This window comes from Cotesia glomerata, linkage group LG3 (genome assembly GCF_020080835.1).
Source record: "Cotesia glomerata isolate CgM1 linkage group LG3, MPM_Cglom_v2.3, whole genome shotgun sequence".
NCBI lineage: Eukaryota > Metazoa > Arthropoda > Insecta > Hymenoptera > Braconidae > Cotesia > Cotesia glomerata.
The window spans coordinates 10,281,988-10,307,489 of record NC_058160.1 but is presented as its reverse complement, the minus strand read 5'-3'; the positions used below and the strand labels follow the sequence as shown (position 1 = coordinate 10,307,489).

Here is a 25,502-nt window from a genome sequence, read left to right as displayed (position 1 = left end):
GGGCGGTCTTGAAAGGTTAGAGCATGAGATAGAGGGCGTCGGAGCGGTCGCCCGCAGTGCCGCTGACTATTTATCATAAGATCGATCGGTATCTCGGATCTCGGCGATCGCCGCTCTGTATCGATTCTTCGGAGGGCTTCAATTAACGTTATTAAAGCCCCATTAATCTTGCCGTTCGGACAGCTTCGGCGTGCCGGGGATGCCGTTCAGATGGCACTGCGTTACCTTGCCGGGATCGGGCCTCGATACCCGAGCAACCCTTGGCCACCTCGCGACTTTGTTTTTTTACGGAGCTGCAATAACACGACACGACGTTCCGTGTGATTCTTTTCGAGACGCGGATCGAGATCTTCTGTCAATCTGGCACGCGCGAAACGCGTCGCTTCATTCTTTCTTTCTTATATTCTTCTTTTGCTTTTTTTTTTTTTTTTTTTCGTCTTTGAGCCCAGCAACGGTTTTTATTTTTATTCTGGCTGTTATTCTTTCTCTCGTGGTCTTTTTGTTGTATCAGTTCGCAATCGTAAATCTCCATACCGATTTGTATCTCATCCAATACCTCGAGGAATGATTTATCAGCAGCGGATTTTTATAATTCACTTTTTTATTGGTATGCGCGAAACTAAAATATTGACATACCTTATTTATTTGTTTATCATTATTTTTAATTCAAGTATTTGCTTTTATTTCATTCCTATCAAGATTTTATAAGTGATAATTATTTAGGTCGTAAAAACGAGAACTTTATTAAGAAAATCATTTAGAATTAAAATTTTAAAATTTGATTATTTAATGAGTTGGCTAAAGTTAATCTATATTATTAAGAGAATAAGAAAAATTTTGTGGCTAGTGTGTTTATATGATGAATTTTGTGGCTAGTGTATTTATATGATAAAATGGGTTTTTATGGTTAAATTTGGTATAGTTTGAAAGGTCTTGACCTGAAGTTGTGCCTTTTCATGATTTCTTATCATTCTCACCAATAGTCAATTTATGATAATAAGTATTTAGACTGCATTCGAAAATACTCTATCTCTAGATACATAATTAATAAATGACCTTGTATCTTATGAACTACTGACATTTTTAAAGATATAAGCTCATCCCGATGTTACACTCATCGAGACCTTTCATTTGAGTACCCACATCAATTTTTCTTATATTTATATATGTTATATTGTTATATATATGCATATATTAAAAATACATCAAAATGCATGTGGGTACTCAAATGAAAGCTTTTGATGAGTGTAACATCGAGATGAGCTTACATTATATCTTTAAAAACATCAATAGTTAAAAAATTACAGTGTAATTTAACAAGTCATTGAAAAAAAAAAATTTTTTTTAGCGATAACAATAAATTAAAGTTAAATTTACTCAATAAAGTCTTTATATCTCCAATTTAAATAATTATTACAATATAAAGGATAAAAGCTAAAATTATTAATAATTAATATTTTAATTTTGATAATTAAGGTATAATAATGTAGTATACTAATGTACTGTGGTGAATAATTCAGACAATCAGAGTCGACTCGTAACTCTGTTTTATTTATCTAAAATGAATTTTTTATTGCAAAAGTTGTCTTGAAGTGAACTGGTGAATGTATCTCATTGCCGAGACATTTTAATTCGTCGCAGCACGACACTCCTCTTTACTCTGACTTAATAAGTTTAACTCTCAGGTCTCAGCCTCTACTCGGATATGTTAAATCAGGCACTGGCTAATGAAGCTGAGACGCAGACACAAAAAGTGTACCACTGATATACATATATGCATACGAATAATATTTACACATATACAGTACACGTGTACAAATGTAGTGTAATAAAATAACACACATTCAGAATTGAGACAGACTACCCAGCAAAGCTCTATAGCTCTATACTTTACTCTACTACCGGGGCGTGGTGAATACATGAATAAGAAAACAACAGAATGGCTAACTGCTCACTGGTACCCACCATAAATCTCGTCTAAGAGCCGAATCATATCAATAAACATCACCGGAATTTTTATTAATCATTTTAAAATATTTAACGTCCCAACAGAAGCTTCACTTATAATAATTAAACAAAAAATTAGCTGCAATGTCTAATTAATTAAATAAAATGTTAAAACGCGATGGCTTAGATTGAAGAAAAAAAATACAGAAAGCAGCAAACAGGACGCGAACCTTTGGCGCATGAGGATGCATCTAGCGCGAGGTCTTCTTAGCGTCCTTGTGTCGAGCAGAGGAAGTACCACGTCCTCTTTAGTGGGTCTAAAACGCCCCCCCTTCCGGTTCCATTGAGAGCAATCTGGCCACTCTAATGCCTAATTCACCTTGGATTTAGTCTCAAGTCTTAGCGTCCTTTTATTATTGTATTATCTCCTCATGGATGCACCCGCGCAGGACGTAACAATCGAAGTAAAGAGTAGAGACTAGATTCTCGACATTTAGTAACCGGCATTTAATGAATTAACAAAACAACAGACTCTGCTCGATTGCATGCCAGGTAAGGCTAAAGTGTGGATCTACTGCTCTATCCGCGACTCCAATCCTATCCGGACTATGCAGCCTCGCCGACATCCTGCGCAATTGCGAAATATTATCGGGGCACTGCACTCGGTACTGTACTACCAGTGTAATGCTAAGTGTGATGGATGTACAATAATGTTAAGTCGCAGAGTCATAGGCCGGAAACAAACTTTGCGCAATTTAAACGCCCATTGTCTTAGGACACTCTTCTAATATAATGCTTTCGCGGGTTAATCTCCAGCTCATCGCATTTTATTTTATAATAAACAGTCATTATTTCACTCCATTTCCATTTTTTTTTCTAAATTTAAAAATACACACACTCGTTTTCAACTAACACGCGTTGTAATTTTTTTTTTTCTACTAGCAGCAATATTGTAAAGGCTAATACCAAAGAGAATGTAAATTATTTCATTATTTCTAAGAAGACTCGGATGAAAAAATAAAGAATTTAGTGAGGTATTTTTAAAGCACTTCCTTTTGTGTTATTGAGTGTAGTTTGTATAATAGGTATATATATATATATATATATATATATATATATATATATATATATATATATATATATATATATATATATTTGTGTGTGGTGTACAGTGAGAAAGACTTTACTGCGACAATTTAAAAGTCTAAACGGAATTGACTTATTTGTCATTCGGGTTGTGTACTAAAAACGTATCCTCTCGACAAGTCACACTCGTCCCTTATGCATATTTTATATTGAGAGTTATGTGTATTATTGAAAGAAAAGTTTTCGAGTTTTTTTTCCAGACGTTGGTTAAAATCCTCATACAGAGGACATATATAATATATATCGTTCTATTATTCACAGTATACGGGTTAGGTTTAACTAACTAAAATTAAACGTTTGAATTTACTTGGTTACACCTATTTAATACCAGGTGTAGCTATTAATGAAAACGAAGCACGTGCGAGGTAGCTTATTTTTCTTGTGTATGAATTTTTCCAACTAAAATAAAACCTCAGTATAATTTTTGATACCCGTTTAAGAATAAATAAAGTAAAATAAAATTGAGAAGAAAGGAGAAGCTTAAATGATCTGAATCGGATTACAAGGTCTTAAGTATAATAATAAAAAACATATAATGAATAAGACTTTTAAAGAGTTATAAATATTTGAATGTCAAAATAAAGAACGTCCTTGGCTTATTGCTCGTCGGTTGGCTCTAAATCCCCGGTCGTATTAATTTTGTGTATTATAACATAACGTTCTTGGACGTGGAAGGTATTACTCGTGTGATCTCGTTGCACTGTCGCTGCCTTATATATGTATTTGATAATAAAAAAGCCAGGAGAAGAAAGAGCAACGAATTCGCTAACCGTTTTGCCATGACCCAGGGACCTAATCCTGACAAACGTCCAAGAAGAATCTCTTTTGAGGATTATTATATTATAAATATATAAAAAAAAGAGAGGGTGAATGAGAATAAAGGGCATAGGTAGACTTTTTTATTTTCGACATCTCTATTAAGTACTCAAACTCTATCCGGGATCATTTTTTGTTTATTTCAATCCCTTTATTAGAATCAATCCCAACCGGTTTAATTAAATAGACTTTAATTGGAGTTTTATTTATAATCAAGCTCCAAGTAGGACCTATAAATTAACGAATTATTATTATTTGTTAATTAAAGAAATGGGGACGGTATTAATAGTTTATAAATAATTTGACTGGATAAAAAATCCGCAGTTATAAGACTCAAATAATAAAATAAGAAAAAAAAGCACCGTGGGCGAATGTAACTGTTAATTTACCAAAAGTGCTATAAAGACATTTAACAACTTGCGCATAGCAGCATAACCACTCGGTTGACTGTTATATTACTCGTCGAATAAGAGAGCAACAGCTCTCGCAATGAAATTTAATTTCGCGCCTCTCGCCGAGATAAATCGAGTAATTTTTTAAATTTAATGCCACCAATGACTCAAAAAATAAAATTATCGGGTGTTTACACTTAACACTAAACTATATAAACCTTTTTTTTATTTTATACTTCCACAAGTCACGGCACACTAAATTAAAGGGACCCCAAAACGCCAAAGTATTTAAATAAAATAAGGAAGTACATATAAATAAAATAATAAAATTAAATTGTCGCATCATCGCCCGAAAATAAAAAAAAAACCGGATTGCAAATTATTTTCTTCTCTTCGTCTACACAAATAACATGCATATATATAGATGTATAAAATTTATAACGTAATACTGATTGCATTACGCAATGTGTCTTACAATCCTGTGATTATATTTCTTGAAGAGTGATGAGAAAAATTATTGTACCGTATATATGGTCTTGTTGGAGTTAAACACGGTCTAATTCAATCTAACCGGATGTTTCAAGTCCACTGTCTTATTTTATTTATCAAGGTCTTTTATTACAGCTCGAAAAAAAAAAAAAAAACCCAGTCTATTATTCTCAACTTGCATCTACGTACATCAATTACTGGTAATTATTTAGCCAAAGAGTAACAAAATAAAATGGAAAAAAAAGTGAAATAAAATAAAATAAACAAGTAATGAATTTTTTCGGCGGGTAATTGAGTCATTACACTGGTAATTATATTATTAAAAAAGTAATATTAATCGATATTAATAAATAAGCAGTGAGTTGGTGAATTTAGTATATAGTAGCGTTATAATTGAGTTTAAGAAACAGGGAATTGAATGGATTGTAAGAGGAAAATTATGAGATTTACGATGATAAATCCATCAGTTGAAAGTAGACGTGGTGTATTATGTATGTAGACTGTTAGGTCTTCATCGAAACGCGACATTGAGGAATAATCCCACCTCCTTCAATGTAATATGTATATCCAGTGGACGCTAATCACGAGTAAAGGTTCGTATGTGTTTGTGTGTGTGTATATAGAGTAGAGTGTGTATCAGTGGTTGAAGGAGAAAAATGTACGAGGATAAAAGGCTCACTTGGCTTTCATTAGCATAGCCTCTTTTAACCATTAGTTCTCTATAAGAGAGTAGTCTACTGGATTAATAATTATATACGGAGGCTGAAAAATCGGGGTGAAGCTCTTTATCAAACCCATCACAGTCATTACAACCACGTCATCATCTTTCTATATGTTTTAGTACAACTCATTAATATAATTCATTTTAAATTCCATTTTCTAACGCTCTATCATTTTTTAAAATATATTTATTAATAATATCAAAACTGATGCTTCAAAAAAATTATTAATCGATATAATAAAATGTGGATTTATGTTATGAAAAAATCCCGGAATAATTTTTTTATTAATAAAAATAAATTTAAATAAATTAAGCTTGTCTAATTTGTAAGATATTTCAAACTACTTGAGTGTTATTGTATTAAATGTATATTTCCGAGAAATAACCTCTACAAAAATTAAATATTCGATGAAAGAGGCTTGCTTTCCCTAGGTGTTCAAAAATTTCAATAACAGTGTCATTGAATTAATTTTTTCCGGAATAATAAACGAATAAAAACTAAAAAACTATGTTAATAATGAGTTAATTAAAGTAATAAAAATAAATATCACTTAGTAGATCCGTTTTCACGAGATTTCGAAGTGGCAAAAAGGCTAAAACTAGTGAATCGCGTGCGATAAAGTTGTTGATCTTTTCTTAATTTTATAATAAGAACCGTACACAGGTAACACGTTTAGGATTTAAGTGATACCTGATGATGCCTGATGGATTATATAGGTGTTTAAAAAAGCTACTGATACGCAATAATCCAATCAGGTCTTCTTAATGATCGATTAAAGTCCGTGAAATTGACGATAATTTTTTATTTTTCTATTTTGTATTTAATAACGTCTTTTATATCATTATTGAATTTAATAAAACGTAATGTGTCGTGTCTGGGTATATTAGTACCAGGCCAAGAAACTATTTCGTCAATGACTCTCTTATCTTATTTTTTAAAAAATAATGAATATTTAATGGTATTTATGTTGATGTATGAATGTGTGCATGTATAAATGTATAAAATAATAAATAAAACGTTGGGTATATTGCTTTGGGATTGAATCCAAGAGGAAAATAAAATTTTTTAGGCCTTGGATTTATTTCCATTTAAACCGTTATACCAGCTGGGGAATGTATTATAACTTTAATGTTGTATTATATTATATTATAAATATATATATATATATATATATATATATATATATATATATATATATATATATATATATATATATGTATCCAAGTGTGTATGTAATGGGTGTATGGTGGATCGGTTTTATTTGAATTATATTAAGTTTATAAGATGGGATATTGTAAGTCTCGAGAAGGTACCATGTATTTTCTCCACCTCCGCGTTTTAATTATTACCTGTGCCAGTCTCCACCCCTGATTTGATGCTCTCGAGAGTATGTATAGTAATATAGAAAAGATACGAGTATCAGACTCTACTCAAAAGATATTTATACGCGTGGGTGAGCAATTTACTTATAAACCTTGCAAACTTATTCCTTTTTAATTTATTAATTTATTACCGAAGACGTTAATTGATAAATATATCTATTAAATATTTTTACTCGTCATAAATAAAAAATAATTATTTTTATTTCTTATTAACTCACCGATATACTGAGCGATGATTAACCAGCGTTTACTCCAAATTTCCAATAAAACCTGAAAAAAAAAAAAAAAATTAAACACGCGTTTAAATTTTTTTGCCCAAGTAATATGATATTATAATCTTAAATACAAAAGGAGGTTTGGGCTTAATATACATTAATGTGTGCTTGGGATATGTGAGTAGAGTGTAAGATTGAATTAAGAAAAGGTGATGAGCTGAGGACACGCAACGTGCAATATTATAAACGGTAAAAAATAAAAAATAAAGTTTAAATCCGCGATGATGAAGGTGAACAAAAAATTCGAGAATACGAATGTCTGACACGCATATGCAGCTAAATTATCATAATTAATATATACTTGATCTATTAAAGCTGATAAGTTAGTGACTATTCCACCTTTTTTACTATTTATAGACCTTAATGGGTGTCGTTAAGACGTTAATGGGTGTCGAATGTCAAAGGAAAATTTTTAGCGATCAAAAAGGACATTCGGTGACATTGCTAACATTTTCTAACTTTACGGTAGTTGCTTTACTGCAGAGTAAAAAAAATTTATTTGTTTTATATATAAAAATAAAAACAGTTAAGATGGCAAATGATGTTTTACGACGCTATTTCGAGCTAGGATCCCGTCAGATGCTGAAAGTTATGACCAGCTGAAGCTATTATTAACGTTATTCAATCATCTTCTTAATTCTAGACGTAGTTAGTTGCTGTTTTTTTTTTTGCTTTTTCCTTTTTACTTGTATTATTTTTTTCAACGTGCTTAGATATCTCTGCGGAGACTTTCCCAGCCTCTTAAAACTCTAAAAACTTCCTGAACAATTATTATTCTCATTATTAATATTTATTTATTATTTTAATACTTCGCTAAATTAATAAATTCATCCGTCTGTTTTAAGGCTCATTATTATGAATGTAGAGCTCATTCTGTTTTATACCGCGGTAATTATTATTAAATACTATCGTCATTAAAGAATGAACCGTCGAGAGAATAAAAATTGCCGGTGTAATGTCGATAATTTTAATAATTTAACCCGAGTAAATGAAATTTTAAAAGAAAGTTACATCTTTATTAGTTTCTGAATCTAATTAATAATCATACACTTTTATTTAAAATAATATGTAGACATATACATTTAACGACGATGTCCATAAATATCATTAAATGACGCAGGTGAAACGTTATATTGAGTGTACAAGGTACTTGCGACACCTCAGTACTGTATCAACGCCGTAATCGATTGATCCCACGGCAGAGTTAACTTTTATAAATATATATAAAAGTAACTCATCGTCTTTTGATTTTGTACTCGGCGGTATATCAGCTTCTCATGCAACGAAAGACACCAGCGCTGTTATTTTTTGGGTCCATTGGGAAAATGAGAGTCGTTATAGCCCCGAGGGAATTAATACTCCAAAAGTGTACGTATGGGATCATCATCAACTCGACAAATTCAGCTCGAGTACTACACGCTTTCACCTTTCTCACCTGCAGCCTCTAGATAATATTTTAGGAACGTCCCAAAAGTACCAAAAAGTTAAAAAAATGTTCTAACTTTTTTAACGACACGCTAAAAACAATTTAATTAAGATAAAGACACGTTTTAAATCAATTATTAATTCGCATATTAACAATTATTGTTTTTATATACATGATTAAATTTTTTTAAGCGATGAGATGAATTTATATTATAGAATAATCATTATTTTAGGCTTAATGCCTTCTCAATTGCTGCAATTTTCGGCTAAACATTCACTTTGCTAAGCAAAAAATTCATACACGAGATAATAAATGCCCAAGTGATTTTTACAATTTAGTTGCTACTTTCGAATGTATTCCTTTATTTTTTAAATCTTTTAATTGCTAAATAAAAATGTATATGTAATAAGGAAGTATTGTAAAAATAGATTAAAATTGTTTTTATATCACCAAAAAAAAATGAATTTCAAATTTATTTAGTCATTTTTCACTAAAACATAATTTAAATTTAAAAAATATGGATACTTTAAATATTTTTTATATAAATAATGTGTTATTACGTTATTATACATAATCTAGTCTGGGTCAATAAACTCATAAGAATTGATTTTTTCGCGCTCGACAGTTTTCAAAAGCGATGAGATCATTTATAAACCAAAAGTAGTTTATGTTTCAGAAGAATTTAAGATTTTGGAACCATGCTGTTTTGTATAATGAAAGGTTAAAGAAAATTTCATTGTACATCTTTGATTTATAAATATATCCAACGTAATACTGATACTTAACACAAAAATTTGGGATTAACTATCTACATAAATCTAGATATAAATTCCAAAACCTTTATATCTTTCCATAAAATGAAGTAACAATCATATATAAAAGAATGTAAAGTGTCGATAAATAATGCTTGAAATATGTCTGGATAAAGTGAAACTACATTTAAGTGATAAGGTAAAAAATGTGACGATAGCCTATCTTGTCAATTGTATTAAAAGGAAAATGTAACATTAATGAGGTCGGAGGTGAGTAATAATCGTGTCACCTATTTTGAAATTCATTGTCATCAGTTCTAAATGGTACCCGGAGTTATTGTTCGATTTCCAAATTCAAATTCGAGGAACAGCGATAATTAGAATCTAAAATTCCAAAAAATATGTTGTTTTGGGCTCGTCCGGGATTTGAACCCGGGACCTCTCGCACCCGAAGCGAGAATCATACCCCTAGACCAACGAGCCAACGCAGTCTCAAGCCGGCAACGGTACGAGATAGATCGTGTGTGAAAGCGTGTCTCTGTTTCATGTATTTTCTATATCATTTATGCGCAAGCAGTATAAATAAATATGTGAAGTTGTTTATAACAAGTAATAAATCGATAATTTAGTGTTTTTCATTGTGCCAAATTATTTATTTATAAATAAATATTGATAAACGCGAAAGGACGCCAAAACCTAGCCTCAAAATGGGTGATCATGGGAACGCTTCCCAGACCCCAGCTAATTTTTCCGGATTATCGCAAACACCGGATAAAAGTCCAACTATTACATACAATTCTAATTTATTAGACAACGAATTGTTTAAACAATATATTGAATCAGGTATGATTACTAAAAATGTCCGAAAGGTTAACACAAACAAGCGACAGGGGTGCCCAATCTAAGCCAACCCCGCAGCAGAACTTCTTCGATGTCCGACAGCGACCCGACAGACGGCGCCATGAACCACGACGGTGAGGAATTTTCAAAACCGCGCAAGCCCGCGAAGGTGAGACGCACATTTCAAACAGCTGGAACAAGTGTCAGTAATAAATTCGATCCACTCACGGACTCAGATCTTACAGACAGTGAAAATCTTTTAACTAATAAAAGAATCCATAATGGCAAGAGAAAATTAACTTCAAAATTAAATAAAAACAGCAATCAACAAACTAATAATCAAAATGACACAATTGATCAAACGGAGTAAAACAAAAAACCTAAAGGCAGACCGTCTCCTATTTTTGCCAAAATCAATGGTATTAAAAAAATAATCACGCTACTCACTACAAATAAAATCTCAAAAACAAGTTTTATGGTCCGTGAATTCGACGAAACATTTACAAGAATTTATCCTAATGACATTGCAACCTATGACTTATGTTTAAACATATTAAAAGAGAAGAAAACTGAATTCTTTACTTATACTCCCAGACACCTGAAGATAAAAACAATTGTCCTGAAAGGTGTACGTGGTGGCTACGACGAAAAGGATGTCAGGGCAGCCCTGACCGAGCTTAACCTACAAGATGTCAACATAACTAAAGTTAGTAAACTAATCTTTAACAAAAGCAAACCTGAGCTTTACCACTTTCTTGTCTCAGTGTCTCACGACAGCAAAACTGCTTCACTGACGCGTCTAAAAGCTTTATTATCGCAACCCATCAGATGGGAAAGATTAAGAAGACCTACAATCTTTATGTGCAAAAAATGCCAAAATACGGGACATTCAAGTTCTAACTGTCATATGGCCCCGACCTGTGTTAAATGGGCAGGCGACCACGAAGCCAAAGACTGTACTTTACAGGCAGGCACCGATAAAAAGCTTCTTAAATGTACCAACTGCGATGAAATAGGTCATCCAGCCAGTTACAAAGGCTGTCCAACACTTAAATTTATGGCCAAAATCAAGGCTCAATATAAACAGCAACAAGAAGCCAAAAAATTCCTACTGAGTAAGGTCCCTCCTCTTCCCTTTATCCTTTATTTCCCCAGTTCCCAAATTTGTCTTTAATGACAAATTTAGCTATAAATTATGGCTCTTTACCGTAAGATGGACGGTGGTGTTTATTACTCGGTAGGTCTTATTAGGTGACTGAATGGTAGTTACGGACAATGTCTCGGATAGCTTAACTGGTAGAACCTTTGGCGCGTAACCAAACGATCCGGGTTCGAGTCCCGGTCTGGGCTGTCTGAATTATTTTTTCGGTTACCGAAAAAATTCCTACTGAGTAAGGTCCCTCCTCTTCCCTTTATCCTTTATTTCCCCAGTTCCCAAATTTGTCTTTAATGACAAATTTAGCTATAAATTATGGCCACCTCTTCCGAGGCAGAAATTACCTCCCACAGGGACACATACACCAAGTCACGTGAAATCTACAGCACCGGTGGACACTAATTACTCCGATAACATCACAATCAATCTGGAATCACTTCTCAACTCTTTTAAAAACGACATCTTAAACGAAATTAAGCATCTTAATCGCAAAATTGACTCAAATACTAGAAGAATAAACATAATAATGTCTGCAATTGGTCTGGATGAATAATGGCACAGCTGCATGCACCAAACTAAATACAACATTCAAAAAAATTGTATTAATCACCGCATCAATACTAACTCCAGCGAGTACATCAACCTAGACTTTCTGTGGCGTTACCACCAATAGATACAACATCAAACTTCGAATTATCGAACGACTATTGGTGGCTATCGCGAGATCCAACTCACATTGATGAAAGAAGTAGAAGAATTCTGTAGGAGCACCAGCTCATTTAACTCTGCAGGCCAACTACAGTGATTTAAAAGTGCATTTAATTCTAATACAAAGTACAAACTATATTATTAAGTGTTTACTAATAACATAATACTGTAAAAATGTAAATATGTACATATGTATATATCTGTCCCCTTCAACCTTTCCCATCGTCCCACCTCCTTTACCCTCACCCATTCCCTAAAATATTGTCAGATGTATTTTTTCATACCATAATTTTTGACATCTTAAAAACCTCATATGTTAACATAAAATGTTCTAATTTAAAGCTATGTAATAAGAAAATTATATTATTTAATATTTATAACTAACGAGATCTACAGCTCGTAGCCAGTTAGTACAAATTACACTAAGTATTGCCATGTTAAAGTATTTTTAAGTAATTTTTATACTTATTGAAATTCTGTTATGTATTTTGAGAGAAATTAATAAACTTACTTTTCAAAAAAAAAAAAAAAAAAAACCAACGAGCCAAGATACACGCATCAAACTAAAGGAAATTTTTCAATTAAGGGATTTGAAAGGAAATAAAGATGATTAAAATACATCCTTTTATTAAAATTAATCCTTTTTGTCATTAGAAATGACTTTTTGTTAGTTAAAATGCGATTAAAAAGCATTGTTATCGACGAGAGAATGATAAACATGACTCTTTAGAGAATGAAGCATCAACGGCGTCCACGCCAGGCCCGTGGCGCCATCTCTGAACGCGAGCGCCGAACTAAAAGCGCTGAAATAAAGATTCTTTGCGGGCGTTGAAATCACCCTTAATGATTCGTTCAATATGCTTTTGTAACGTTAAAAAATTGCGCTTTTTGGTTTTTTGAGCAATTTTGTTGAGTTTTTTTATTAATATTTAAAATAAAATCAGATTTTTGCTATTCATTAGACATTAATTGAAGAAGTCTCCTTAGGTAGTACTATTCAATTCAATTTCATAAAGAAACGTAAGCGCAGTCATTAAGAAAAATTTTTTTTGCTCAAAATGAGTATTTTTTCCCTAGAAAAAAATCTAAAACTAAGTTTTTTTAAATCTCAGCCGTAAATAATTAGAAGATATGCATTTGTAAAGCCTTAAACTATTTTTTGAATGCAGATGACCCTCAATAAAAGAGCTTAGGATAGGTATAATTACCAAACGGACATTAAGAATTTGTTTTTATGACATCAAACTATCGCTAAGTGAAGATTGTTTCCTGAAAGAAAAGCTATTACACGGATTATTTGGAGGGCTGTTAAAGTAATATACCTGCTTTGAATACTTACTGTCGAGACGGTCAGTGTCTCAAAACTAAGTATTGGAGTAATTTCCCAATAGTCTACAGACGCTGGTTCACAGTCCCTAAGTTCTTTAGTCTGGAATCTTTGGTGATAAGCCAGTAGTCTGTTATCCAAATAGTTGATAAAGCGATAGTTTTTACGAGGACAAAAATATCGCAACGATTATCGTGTCCCATAAACATAAATATAAACTAAGCTAGTCTAATCCATTTAATTCCCTTAAGAACTTCGAACGGGACTTAGTGCACTTAAAATGTGACCTTCAAAAATACTTATTTTTTTCCCAGAAAATGGAAGAAAAAAAATGAATTCCATTTCATCAGCTTTAATGTAAAACTCAGACGTCTACTTTGAAATATTTCTCAATACTTGTGTGTATAATTACAAATCGATTTTCTATGATAGTATTATCCAACCGTATTTATTATTATCAAATTAGTAGAAGAAACTTTTCTTTACTCATAATTATACACTTTATAAACGACTGATCATTATCAAACTTTTTAAACTTGAAAATTGATTTTGTACCCTATCGATTAGTTTTTTTAGTCGTTAATCATGTTATTATGCCGTAAGGCTAATATATTAATGTAACATTAACATTATTAACGACAATAATAATAATAATATTATATATTTTTATTAATTAAATTTGACCTTTACACAACCAATGTTTATTACTATTAATTTACATGAGTCATTAAGATTCAAATTTAAAAAAAAATTTAATTATTCGATAAAATAAAATTTCTTTAGGCATTTAAAGTTTCATTTTTCTCTAATAAAATTTTATCGCTTTTTTATTAATACTCTAACTTAATTATTTTTTAAAAATTAATATCGATAAAATTATTTATTACAACTTCACTTTCTAAGCATAAATATTTTTCCTAAATGAAGCATATAATTATCTCTTCAATAATTAATCTTTTAAAAACTCACAGGATCGTCATAGTGTTCCAAAAAAATTTTTTTACAGTAATTATCGGCATAAATTATTATTGATAACTCAACCCTATAAGCCAAAGACAAAAAGACATATATACATAAACACATATGTAGTAGAGGGGATAGGGCCCTAAAACGAGTGCCAACACTTTATAGAAGCCCCTCCCCATAAGTCCCCTTCTTCAGAGTTCCACGTGAGTTAAATCGAGGCGTCGTCGAAGCATTTTCCCACCCCGGGCCTTGCAATTCATCCCCACCATCGGTTGATAGCTTAGCAGTTGGGTCCAGCAGTCGGGGACCAAACGGCCCACCTGTGTACTACCTGGTGGCGGCAGCCGACACTGCGCACACAATTCTCCGTTTATGCGACTACACATTCAGTGATTCTAGTGTGCTCAAGATCGATCCACGCACTCCAGATAGCCACTACTTTTTACCTACGATCGAGGATATATATCTTTTGGGACCCTCGGTCAATTCAATACCTTCCGGGCTGCTCAGTATCTACCTGGCTTCAGATCGTAAAAAAGTGCTCTGCTCAACTATTTTTCCGATTGATTTCTTCATAAACGGCTTACTCATTAGACGATTTATCAATCGGCTTACTCATTAGACGATACGAGACACCTCTACCATACACGCCAAGAGGTTACTTCTCAGAGGTTCATACGACCGTAAGAAGGGGTACTTAGAGGAAGGATAATACGTCCAGACAAGGGAAGGGGTACTTTAAGCAAAGGTGATTTTAAAATCTACGATACCACCATCACAACAGAGTCATTCACCCGTCGGTCATCGTCGCATCAACACCTTTGTTTTATTATTCAGTTTTTTTTTTTTCATTTTTTGCGGTCATCATTTATACCCACTAAATTAATTACTTTGGCTTCGACTACGATTAAATCAGTGCTTGTGATAGTGTGTTGATTTATTTAGTAAATAAATCCTATGAGAAAAAATTATAAAAAAATTTAAACACCGAACTGAGACGATGAAGACGATTTTGAAATAAATGCACGGACATTATTATTACTATTACTAGTTTTTGTTTTTTTTTTTTTTATGAATTTTAAAATCAAAGTGAGTGAAGTGCAAAAAGTGGTTTCCATTCCGGAGTGTCGGTTTTGAATTGTCAATTAAAAAAAGCCTGAGGATATCGTGTGACGTGTAAAATTAATAATCAAAGGTCAGTAGTAAAACATGTAATTTATCTCATTTCATTTATTCTCTCGCGGTTGAAAAAATAAAAATTTTTTTCGAGTGTGAAGATTAATTTAAACGGTCCGCCAATTAATTTTGTCTAGTTTGCGGCTAATGGACTACTGCCGGTTCTTCCAATGAATAATAATAATAGTAGCAGTATTTAACGAAAAAAAAAAATAAAAAAAAAAATTAAAGTCGTCTTATTACGACTACTCCGATTGCAACACCTGGACGCTTTCGATTTGATTTATGATTGCCCTTTTTTTAGTTAAAAAATTTTAAAAAAAAGGAAAAGAAATAAATAATGATAATAAAGAAATTACGCTAGGTAATTGTATAATTAATAATTTCAAAACTCATGGTGAAGACTTTAATGATCGTCAGCTGAGAGTAATATATTTATGGTTGTGTTTATTTATTGTAATATCAAATCTGTATGATGTATGGATATAAAACGCACATGAATAATAAAGCAACAACAAATCATCGAATCGCACGATATTTAAAGTAAATTGCACTTGGAATCAAATATCGAGTGAAAGGTATGTGTCGAGTAACCAGTAAATATATTTATCCAATGCACATAGATAATATACGTATATAAATATAAATATAAATGAATGGAACGCAAAGAGACCAAGACAATAGGAAATAATAAACAAATGCCATAACCCATAACAACAATATCTATCTGGCTGACGGTGATGTTGATGGTGCTAGGGTTTACTAGTGCGTCACGAACATCGAAAATTTCGTCAGAACGGAAACTCTTACTACTACTGTGGACTAGCTCATAGAACATTACTGCAGAGTCCAGAGCTGACAGAGCGCGGGCTAACCAGATCGTGACGATGGGTTTAGATAGATATTTGCGGGGGCGAGGGATATTTTCGAGGTATGATTAACGATTCGATTGTCACGGCTAATGAGTACTCGATAATTAACCGGGTATCTGATAATTACGCAATTATTCCTCATCTCGATCATCCGTGACGAGTTTTTTTTTTCGATATTACGATCTTGTCTGATGTGTTATTGACGTTCTTTAATCACTAGATTAGATTACTTTTAAATTACTCAAATAATTAGTGTGAAAATATTCAAATTTAGAAATCGATTACATATTTTTATTACCATAAATTTATATTTCAAAAATTTCTACACAAAAAAAAAATTAACTTGATTCAAGAGAAAAATTCTTGAACCAAGAATGTAATTTTGAAGAGGGTAATTGTCTTGAATCAAGACGAAAAATTCTTGAATTAAGTAAAATTTCCTTAAATCAAGAAAAATTTTCTTAAATCAAGAATTTTTCTACTCAAACCAAGAACATTGAGCTCTTCAAAAATATATACTTGATTCAAGAACACTTTTTTTTTTCTGTGTACTTTTATTGTTTGAATTTAGATTACGAAAAAAGTATTAAACTTTCTAGTTAATAAAAGTAATATCCGCGCTTTAAGCGAAAATTGGACCCGCACCGCGTGCATTTAACAGGTGTGTATCCGGTGTGTAGATATATTTTCACAGGCGATAGTTTTACAGGTGTCTTAACCTCCAGTAACACGGATGTATTTTTCAGGGACTACTTTGTGAATCGTATAGTAAGTAAATAAAAAAAAAAAAAAAAATTTTAAAGCACAAGTTAATCAGAAGATTAAGTAGATAAATTTTTCTACAACAATAAATACTCCCGGGGGTTTTTAATAAGATAATCTTATGGTTATCTTTTATCCTTGGACTTAGAGAAGGATTCAAGGATACGAGTAAGAATCGGAGGATGAAGGCGAGCGAGCCTGATGGTTTTGAACATACAATATTGGCTGGTATTTTCATGAAAGACGGTATCGAGTTCGAGGAGTGAGCATGGCAGTCGTTTTTAGTTAAATGAGCATGGATGGTGTGTTGGTGATGATGGCGTGCAGTCGACGCCGGCACACGGATCTCGCTCGATCGCTTTACAAAAGAATGAGAAGCCGACGATGATCGAGATCGGGAATCGCCACGAGGCACTACTCGGGAATGAGCCTGGCTGGCTCGCTCGAAACTTGTGTGATATCCTGCGCTTACTGGTTTACTGTGATCTATGTAGAAAATCGGTTGCGCGATATTCCCGCCGACGCTAACAGACAGATATTCGACGAGTTTAAGAATCAAGCCGTGAGAGAATCGTACCAGCAGCTACTTTTCTCGTTTATGCCTTAAGCAGCTCACGGACTAAATTATTTTCCTTATTTTTATTTTTCTTTATTGAACCCTCATTTTTTATTTCAGTTTTACTTTATTTTTCATTTGCTGCTATCCAAAAAATACTTTTTTTTCGTTATCTTCAAATATTTTATTGCTAGTAAAAAAATACCCTAAAAAAATAAAATGTTGAGCTTAAAAAATTGTATATATATATATATATATATATATATATATATATATATATATATATATATATATATATATATATAAATTGAAAGGTAAAAAAATTTTTTACCTTTATATTGATGACAATATGAAGTAAAAAACGAAAAATTATATTGACCCTAATTTCCAACTAGATTTAAAAAAAAAAAAAACATTCCATTTTTTGACTCATTTTTTAAGCGTGTATTTACAGCTCACCCTAAATGTACATTTTTTTCCGAGTTTTTTAGTCATTTTATTACGAGCATAAAAAATGTTTCAGTTCAAAAAAAAAAGAATACGCTGTCTTTAACCGTAATTTCGTTTATGGTACTATTTAGTCAATTCTGCAGGCTTAAGTATAATGTGAAAGACTTACACTTACACTTTAGTACAGTTTACTAAGCCGGTAAGTTTGTATAAGTAAAGAGAGTTGATGATACTATATTTAGTGTCGTTATTCGTGTGTACTTGAAATTCGAGCGTACACTACCAATACCAGGTCAGGTATTTTTTTTTTCTAGGTAATTATACATAGGGACACAATTGCAATAAAATGATTAAGTATGTGAGGCTTAAAAGAGAGTTTTTATTTTTTATTTACTTAGAGGATTAAAATTTTTCATTGTAGTTATTTTCTCCGTAACAAATTCTTCCTCTCTTTTTATTATTACTTTTACTAGCGCAAATGTCCCTCGACTTGCATTCCTATTAAATTCCAGAGAGATTTTTTTATCCATTTGGAGTTAATTTGATAATTAATTAGCAATATTGACGCAGAAACTGTAGAATGGGGGAACAAAAAAGTCTGGGAATCAGCGAAAAACCGCAAAGATTAGCTCAGTAGCTGTCGTTGGGCCTGCATCCGCTTTTCAATCTTGAATCAGCAGAGGTTGGCTCGAAAAATGTCTAGCCTGGTAACGGTTGTGAAACTATTTGCGGTAGCCGGGTCTGAGAAATATACGGGAAGAACAAACATATATTATAACACACATAGATTAAATATATGGATATTTTTATTTTCTTTAACAAAACCGAGAATGAGTCAGCTCAGCTGTGAACGAGTATACACACGGGAAGACGTTAATTTATCGACGATGAACTCAGATGCTCGATAAACATCTCCACTTCACTTCTAACCCTGAAGATGCGGTTTAAGATATAAATTCTCCGGATAAATGGAAAAATATAAATATACATAATTACTTTACTACCATTGTAATTGTAATAGTAATTGTAATATCCGTGTCGAGGTGTTTGCTTTGAAAATAGACCACAGTATACCGGATAAATATACAAATATATAATTTCTTAATAGAACAGGTCAAAAATTTTTAGGATTTATTAACAGTCGAGTCTGTTTGTTTTCGTTGGACCCGAGTTGACTTTTAAATTTGCTCAACTATTTAGCGATCGGTTGTCACGTATGAAAGCCATAAAATCCAGGTCATTTCTCGCCTTATTATTCAAAACTTATCCAACTATGGATGGATTATATTGAGCTGTCGAGACCTTGAAAGCGATAATTTTGATAAGATAATTTTATTCATTATTACGTTACAAAGCTCAACGAAAACAATAAAGAAAATGTATGAGGATGAGTTTTCCGCTTGTTTAACGTAATACGCGCCCCCACTTGTATTATTTACGTATACTTTACTTATCCTAGCATAGTGGTTAAGTTTTATATCGCTACGATTGAGTGACTCGCGAGTAGACCGAGCTGAGTGAGAGAGCCAATTGCACAATAAATGTCCCGTGTAGTTATAGTTAAGCCGGTGTCCTCTTCTCTTTCGCGATCACTCACTTGAACCGCCACGAGTACCAGTGACACGATGTTTGTTCTCATAAATAATGGATAAATAATAAGGATTTTATTTGCCTATAGTAGAAAATTACCCGAGAACAGATATATAATTCTTATTCTCTATAAATATAGGTACATTTTTATTATTTTTTATTGTTATTTTAATGGTTTTGTTGATGGTCGTAATAATTCTTCAGTTCACGGTCCAGTTGCTACAAGAATTAATAGACTTGAACAAAAAGTCCATGGACTTGTCGATTGATTTTAATTGCTGAGAAATCATTTTTTTTTTATTAAATGTGTATTTTATTTGTTACAGATGAACCAGCAATGCAAAGTTTGCGGGGAACCGGCAGCGGGATTTCATTTTGGAGCATTTACTTGCGAAGGCTGCAAGGTTTGTTTATTTTTTTTTTATTTTTAAAATTAGCATACTTATTCGGAAGTTTTGATGATAAATTACTTTTTTAAATAATTATAATTTAAATACAATTTAATTATATATAATTTTGAAGGTTATTGAATAATCTTTACGTGACCCAATAATTATTTAACCGAAAAAAAATTTTTTAGTGACTAAAATCAGAATTAAAGTCAAAGAAAAATAATAAAATTAAAAAAGAGTAGAGTGTTTATTATTGCGTTGACTGAATATATGTCAAATGAATTTGATGAGAAACATTTGCAGAAAAGATTAAAGAAATAATAAAAATAATAATAGTAAAAAAAAAAAAATAACAATAACAATAACAAAAAAAGAAATTAAGAATGTACATTTCCCGCTGATGATTTCCCGTCGATGTCGCAAAGCCACAAGGCAATCGCTTTCACGACCCGAGGTTAAACGTTTGGTTAAGCATGCGTGCAGCGACCCCGTGAGTAGTCCGAAAGTGTCCAAGGGAGTTGTGTACCACGGGCTACCAACCAAGTACCAGAAGAAATAACAATAAATATTAAATAAAATAAAGATAAATAAAGGAACGAACCGGGCTTGTAAAATAAACGGACAACCATGTACGACACGTGAAATTGTAAAAAAAGTATGGAACAAAAAAAATGAATTTAAATCCACACTGATAGAAGGATTTGTTTATAGTTAAAAATATTTGTTAATATTTAACAAATCATTTATTAGAGACCACTTTTTAGTCTTTAATAAATATTTCTTAGTATTTAAAAAGATTTATTAATATTTAATAAATGAATATCAGATTTATTAAATACAAACAAATTATTTTAAATACTAACAAATATTTGTTTAATGCTAAAAATTGGTCTCTAATAAATTATTTGTTAACTATTAACAATTATTTTTTGATACAAATAAATCCTTCTATCAGTGCACAGAGCCGTGTGGTAGGTGATGGTTCCGATGACGTCTGTAGTCGATCGTCGAGCGTGGAGGCGGTGGTGGAAAAAATACGAAACAGATTAGAACGGGAGTCGAGTAATGTAATGCAACGTAATAGTTAATGCTAATGGTGGGAGGTGACATGCTACGATGGGCCTGAAAACGAAAATAACGAAACGAAACAATGTCGCGGGTTATGTAATCGTTAACTAGGGCGGAAACAATTGTGGCGGGCAAGTGCGAAGCGCCGGATAAATTTAAATCCACTTATTTTTTATCTCTAGATCTGATATCGTTACTTTTTGTTTTGTTTATACTCCACTCAATTATCGTCTACTTAAAATTTCATTTTTTTTTTCATTTTGTTAAGTAGGTCATAGTACATACTATTAAATTTTTTTTGGAGTCTTGTGTGGAAAATTATAAATATAGGTTAGTTAAATAGAACGCAGTGATTTAAGGTTTTATATTTAAAAAACTGCGTTTCAAGAACCATCCTTACGCTTGAAAGAGTCCTTTGTATGATCCACGTGCCCAGGATAAAAAGAGAGCTAGGACTAAATTGCCCTTTCTGAGAATAGTTCAACTTAATATTGAGTTCTCAAACTTAAAATCTAAGCGTAAAGCTAAAATAACAAAATAAAGACTTACAAACTAAGATTAATTTTTGTACGGAGAATTTAACATCTTGTTTGCTCAGAAAATGACAATTTAAATAAAAACACGAGTGACATTAATTGTAAGCATTAAATGAAGTAACGATTTCACTGATCGGTATACTGTAGTGGTCATTAAATTTGGCAGCGTAACGCGACCGTAAACTCGGGCACGAGGTTAACTATCACAACACCGTCAACAATAATGTGTACCTATACAAGTACTTGCGTAATAGTGTTAGGAGTAAAGGAGAGTAAGGAGTGAAGAGCGTGGTTGTGCATAATGGTGGCATTTTCACGACACCGGGGATTGTGTCATCACCTAGCCATCATCAGTCGAGCTAGTTGAGTCCGAAGAGCGTCGTGGTTGACAATGCACTCTTGTAATTCTTGTAATCCTCCTGAAATTACCCGAATGGTAATGGTAATGGTAATGGTCATAGTCATACACACTAAATAAAAAACTTTTGTGTGTACTTTTGCCGAGCGTGTAATGAGTTAGCCTGAAAACACCGAGTTAAACGAGCAAAGGACTGACGACAGAACAAGAAAAAATATTACCACTTTTTAGATCGCATCGATGAAGACAGCCAAAACATAAAAGTTAACTTTATCGCAAGTCCCACTGTATATTACCTAAACGAGCTACTTGTTGCGTACATATTTATCCTTTAATATAAACGCCCTATAATAAACAAAGTATTAACTCTTACGCGTCTATGAACATCGAGGACTAAGACGACGCCTACCAGGGCGACCGGAAACTATTAATATAATAATCCACGTGGCCGGAAAAAAGGGAAAGCGCAGGAAAACGTCGAGGCTATTTTTATATTTAATATACATCTATTTATTTTTTTTACCTATATGTTCATGTTCACGTATACATATAATTACTTAAGTGCTTTAATTTTCACAGTTTACATTTTAACGATTACAATTTCTTCCTACCCAACAAATTATTAGTATAAAATCAATTTTATAATCGAGTAGTAGTTCCAAAAAAGTAAACATGTGCTCATTTATAGCCATAAAGAGTAATTAAAAAAGTATCCAAGTTTATGAGGAGTATATTGCACCAGGAGGCTTTAGCCTGGATGGTAGACCGAGATATTCATCTGGATTTCTTTATTCGTAACATTATTACAACTGCATGGCTGTGTTCTATTGTTCCATCAGCGGCGACCGTGTCCCTCTTAACCGAGAAAACGAAACTGCAATTACTTTGTTTACCGCGTGTGCTACCAGCCACCACTCGCACGGTAATTTGTATCAAGCAAAATCCCACCTTCTGCCTATATATCTAGACTTTTACCTCTACTTACCCGAATAGACTACCTTTTTAAATAATAATACTCTCAGCGACAATAATGGTAATGTTGTAGCATGTTTATGTCTACTATACCTGCTGTACGGTGTTATGTTGGAATCATGTAAAAATATTTCACCACCACTGACAATTAGAGATTAGAGGGCGAAAGAGTAGTAGACCGCGCACGCGCCTTGATCCCCTTCTATGCTCAACAATTCAAACTCATACCGAGCACCCACTGCATATAATAATTTAAACCTAACTGTTACACTACAGTAGTCCCTGTATTACAAGTGTACAGTCCGATGAATGAGACAATGAGACCGCGATTGCAACAATCCTCAATCCACCTCTACCTACTGTCACAATAAAACTCCTACCTGCTTAACACAATAATTATTTAAATTATTAGCAATATAATGAATATTATTTCCTTTTTTGTTACAGTCATTTTTCGGGCGATCCTACAACAACCTCAACAGCATCTCCGAGTGCAAAAACGGGGGCGAGTGTGTCATCAACAAGAAAAACCGTACTGCTTGCAAAGCCTGTCGTCTGAGGAAATGTCTGCTGGTCGGAATGTCCAAGTCGGGTTCGAGGTACGGTCGCCGTTCCAATTGGTTCAAGATCCACTGTTTGCTGCAAGAGCAGCAAGCCCAGCAGCAACAGCAGAGCCTTCATCACCAACAGCAGCAGAGTCTGCCCAGCAGACCAACACCCCAAAACACGACCCCTCCGAGACTGCAACAGCGCAGCAAGGAAGATTCCCTGATGCTGGGCCTAGACGAGTACAAAAACTCAACCTCACCATCCATCAGCTCTCCAGAGTCTCAGAACAGCGACAGCTCGATCGAGGTGTCAGAGAGACGCGCAGCTTACAGCCTCCACCCTGGATTCAGGCCTCTGCACCCCCATCTGGGCACTCCAGACCTAGCAACGCTCGGGAAAGACATGATGGGACTTCCGCTGGGCTTTCCCTTCGGAAGCATGCCCATGATGCCTCCGGCGTTTTTACCTCCCTCTATGTCCATGATTTCTCCCTATCTCTACGCCTCCTACCCTCACAATCCTAGTCTAATCTCTCACTCGTTGAACTCCTCGATTTCTGAAAGCAACACGTCGCTAATCACCGACGAGTGCAAGAACATCAACAATAACAACCGGTACACAGCTAACCACAACGTAGTCGAGGAATTACCAACCAAAAAGAGGGTCTACTTGGACGCTGTCCTCAAAAGCCAACTACCTTCACCCCCGTTGAAAAAAATGAGACTAGACTCTCCGAGATTCGATGAAAGCCCTGAGCCAGATTGCGAACGCTTCGAAACTAATTCCCCTGATGATTGTTTGCCCCCTCAAGACACGCCGATTGACTTGTCGATGAAAGCAGCCAGCGTGATCGCGACCAGCGAGGACTCGGATGATGAACGCCAGACCCAGGATGAAGTGGACTTTGAAAGCGACCGAGAGAGCCCGGTTATCATGAGACGACCTGCGCCGATCGATCTCACCACAAGGTCGTAATCGATTGCAAATAATGAATAAGTTACGAATGCCATCGCGTCTTTCATTTTGTTAAATGCTAGTCGGATTTATGACGTTAATTTATGGGTAATATCAACGGTTTAAAATGTTTGTTCGCTGTTTTACAAAACTGTCGGACTAATTTTTTATTTTTATCTAATCCGTTGGGATTTTAATACCTTGCGTTGTTTTTTTTTATTGAAAACTGACACGAGTTAAAGATTTATCAGTCAAATAGAATAAATCCGAATAAAAAATTGTTGCGCGTTTGGCATAACGTTAAAATTGGCAAAAAATTGTCAAAACTGTTTATTTTAAAAGAATTTATTGTTTTCTTTACGATGTAAATAATTTTATTAATTATTTTAACGGTCAGTAATTATTATAGTTGTTAAATTATAATAAGAATTATAATTTAAATTATTGTTTGTTTTTTTTTTTTTTGTTTTTTAAATTTATAATCACGGTGCAATCATTAAATTTACTGTATTAAGTTTACAGATATACTTTTAATAATGAGCGAATGTTTATTAAATACACGAATATTTAAGTAGAGTACTTATAGAGTTGTATAAAAGCAATAGAGAACATGTAAATATTTAAGATTAAAAGTTGTTTTAATTTTTTGTAATAATCAATTAAAAGAGGGACCGAAGCCAGTTGAGTAAATTACTGTAAATATATATATATATATATATATATATATATATATATATATATATATATATATATATATATATATATATATATATATATATATATATATATATATATATATTTAGGAAGATATATATTATATAAATCTATGAAAAAAAAAAAAAATGTAAGAACAATAATAAATTTTACCTAAGTCTTTTGTAAAAATAAAAAATGAAAAAATTTGAAAAAAATATATATGAAGT

The 25,502-nt window shown here is 33.0% G+C and overlaps 2 protein-coding genes and 1 non-coding gene across 4 annotated transcripts in view; 1 reads left to right on the top strand and 2 right to left on the bottom strand.

Annotated features, from left to right (window-relative positions):
* Window positions 1-7,111: 7,111 nt before the first annotated feature.
* Window positions 7,112-25,502, bottom strand: part of LOC123262145 (kelch-like protein 17) — a 76,949-nt gene continuing 58,558 nt past the window's right edge. The window contains exon 10 of the transcript XR_006508874.1: window positions 7,112-7,164. The gene's annotated coding sequence lies outside the window, so the exon portion shown is untranslated. The remainder of the gene's footprint in view (window positions 7,165-25,502) is intronic.
* On the bottom strand, window positions 9,759-9,830 carry Trnap-cgg. The gene has a single exon. It is a non-coding gene; the product is annotated as a tRNA-Pro (tRNA).
* On the top strand, window positions 14,667-24,984 carry LOC123262147 (knirps-related protein-like). 2 transcript variants are annotated; one of them, XM_044724258.1, is made up of 3 exons: window positions 14,667-15,539; window positions 20,077-20,154; window positions 23,524-24,984. In XM_044724258.1, exons 2-3 carry the CDS (start codon window positions 20,077-20,079, stop codon window positions 24,598-24,600), a joined length of 1,155 nt encoding a protein of 384 aa, XP_044580193.1. In that variant the 5' UTR covers window positions 14,667-15,539; the 3' UTR covers window positions 24,601-24,984. The 2 variants fall into 2 exon arrangements, with proteins under 2 accessions (XP_044580193.1, XP_044580194.1); XM_044724259.1 differs by lacking the exon at window positions 14,667-15,539 and adding an exon at window positions 19,667-19,889.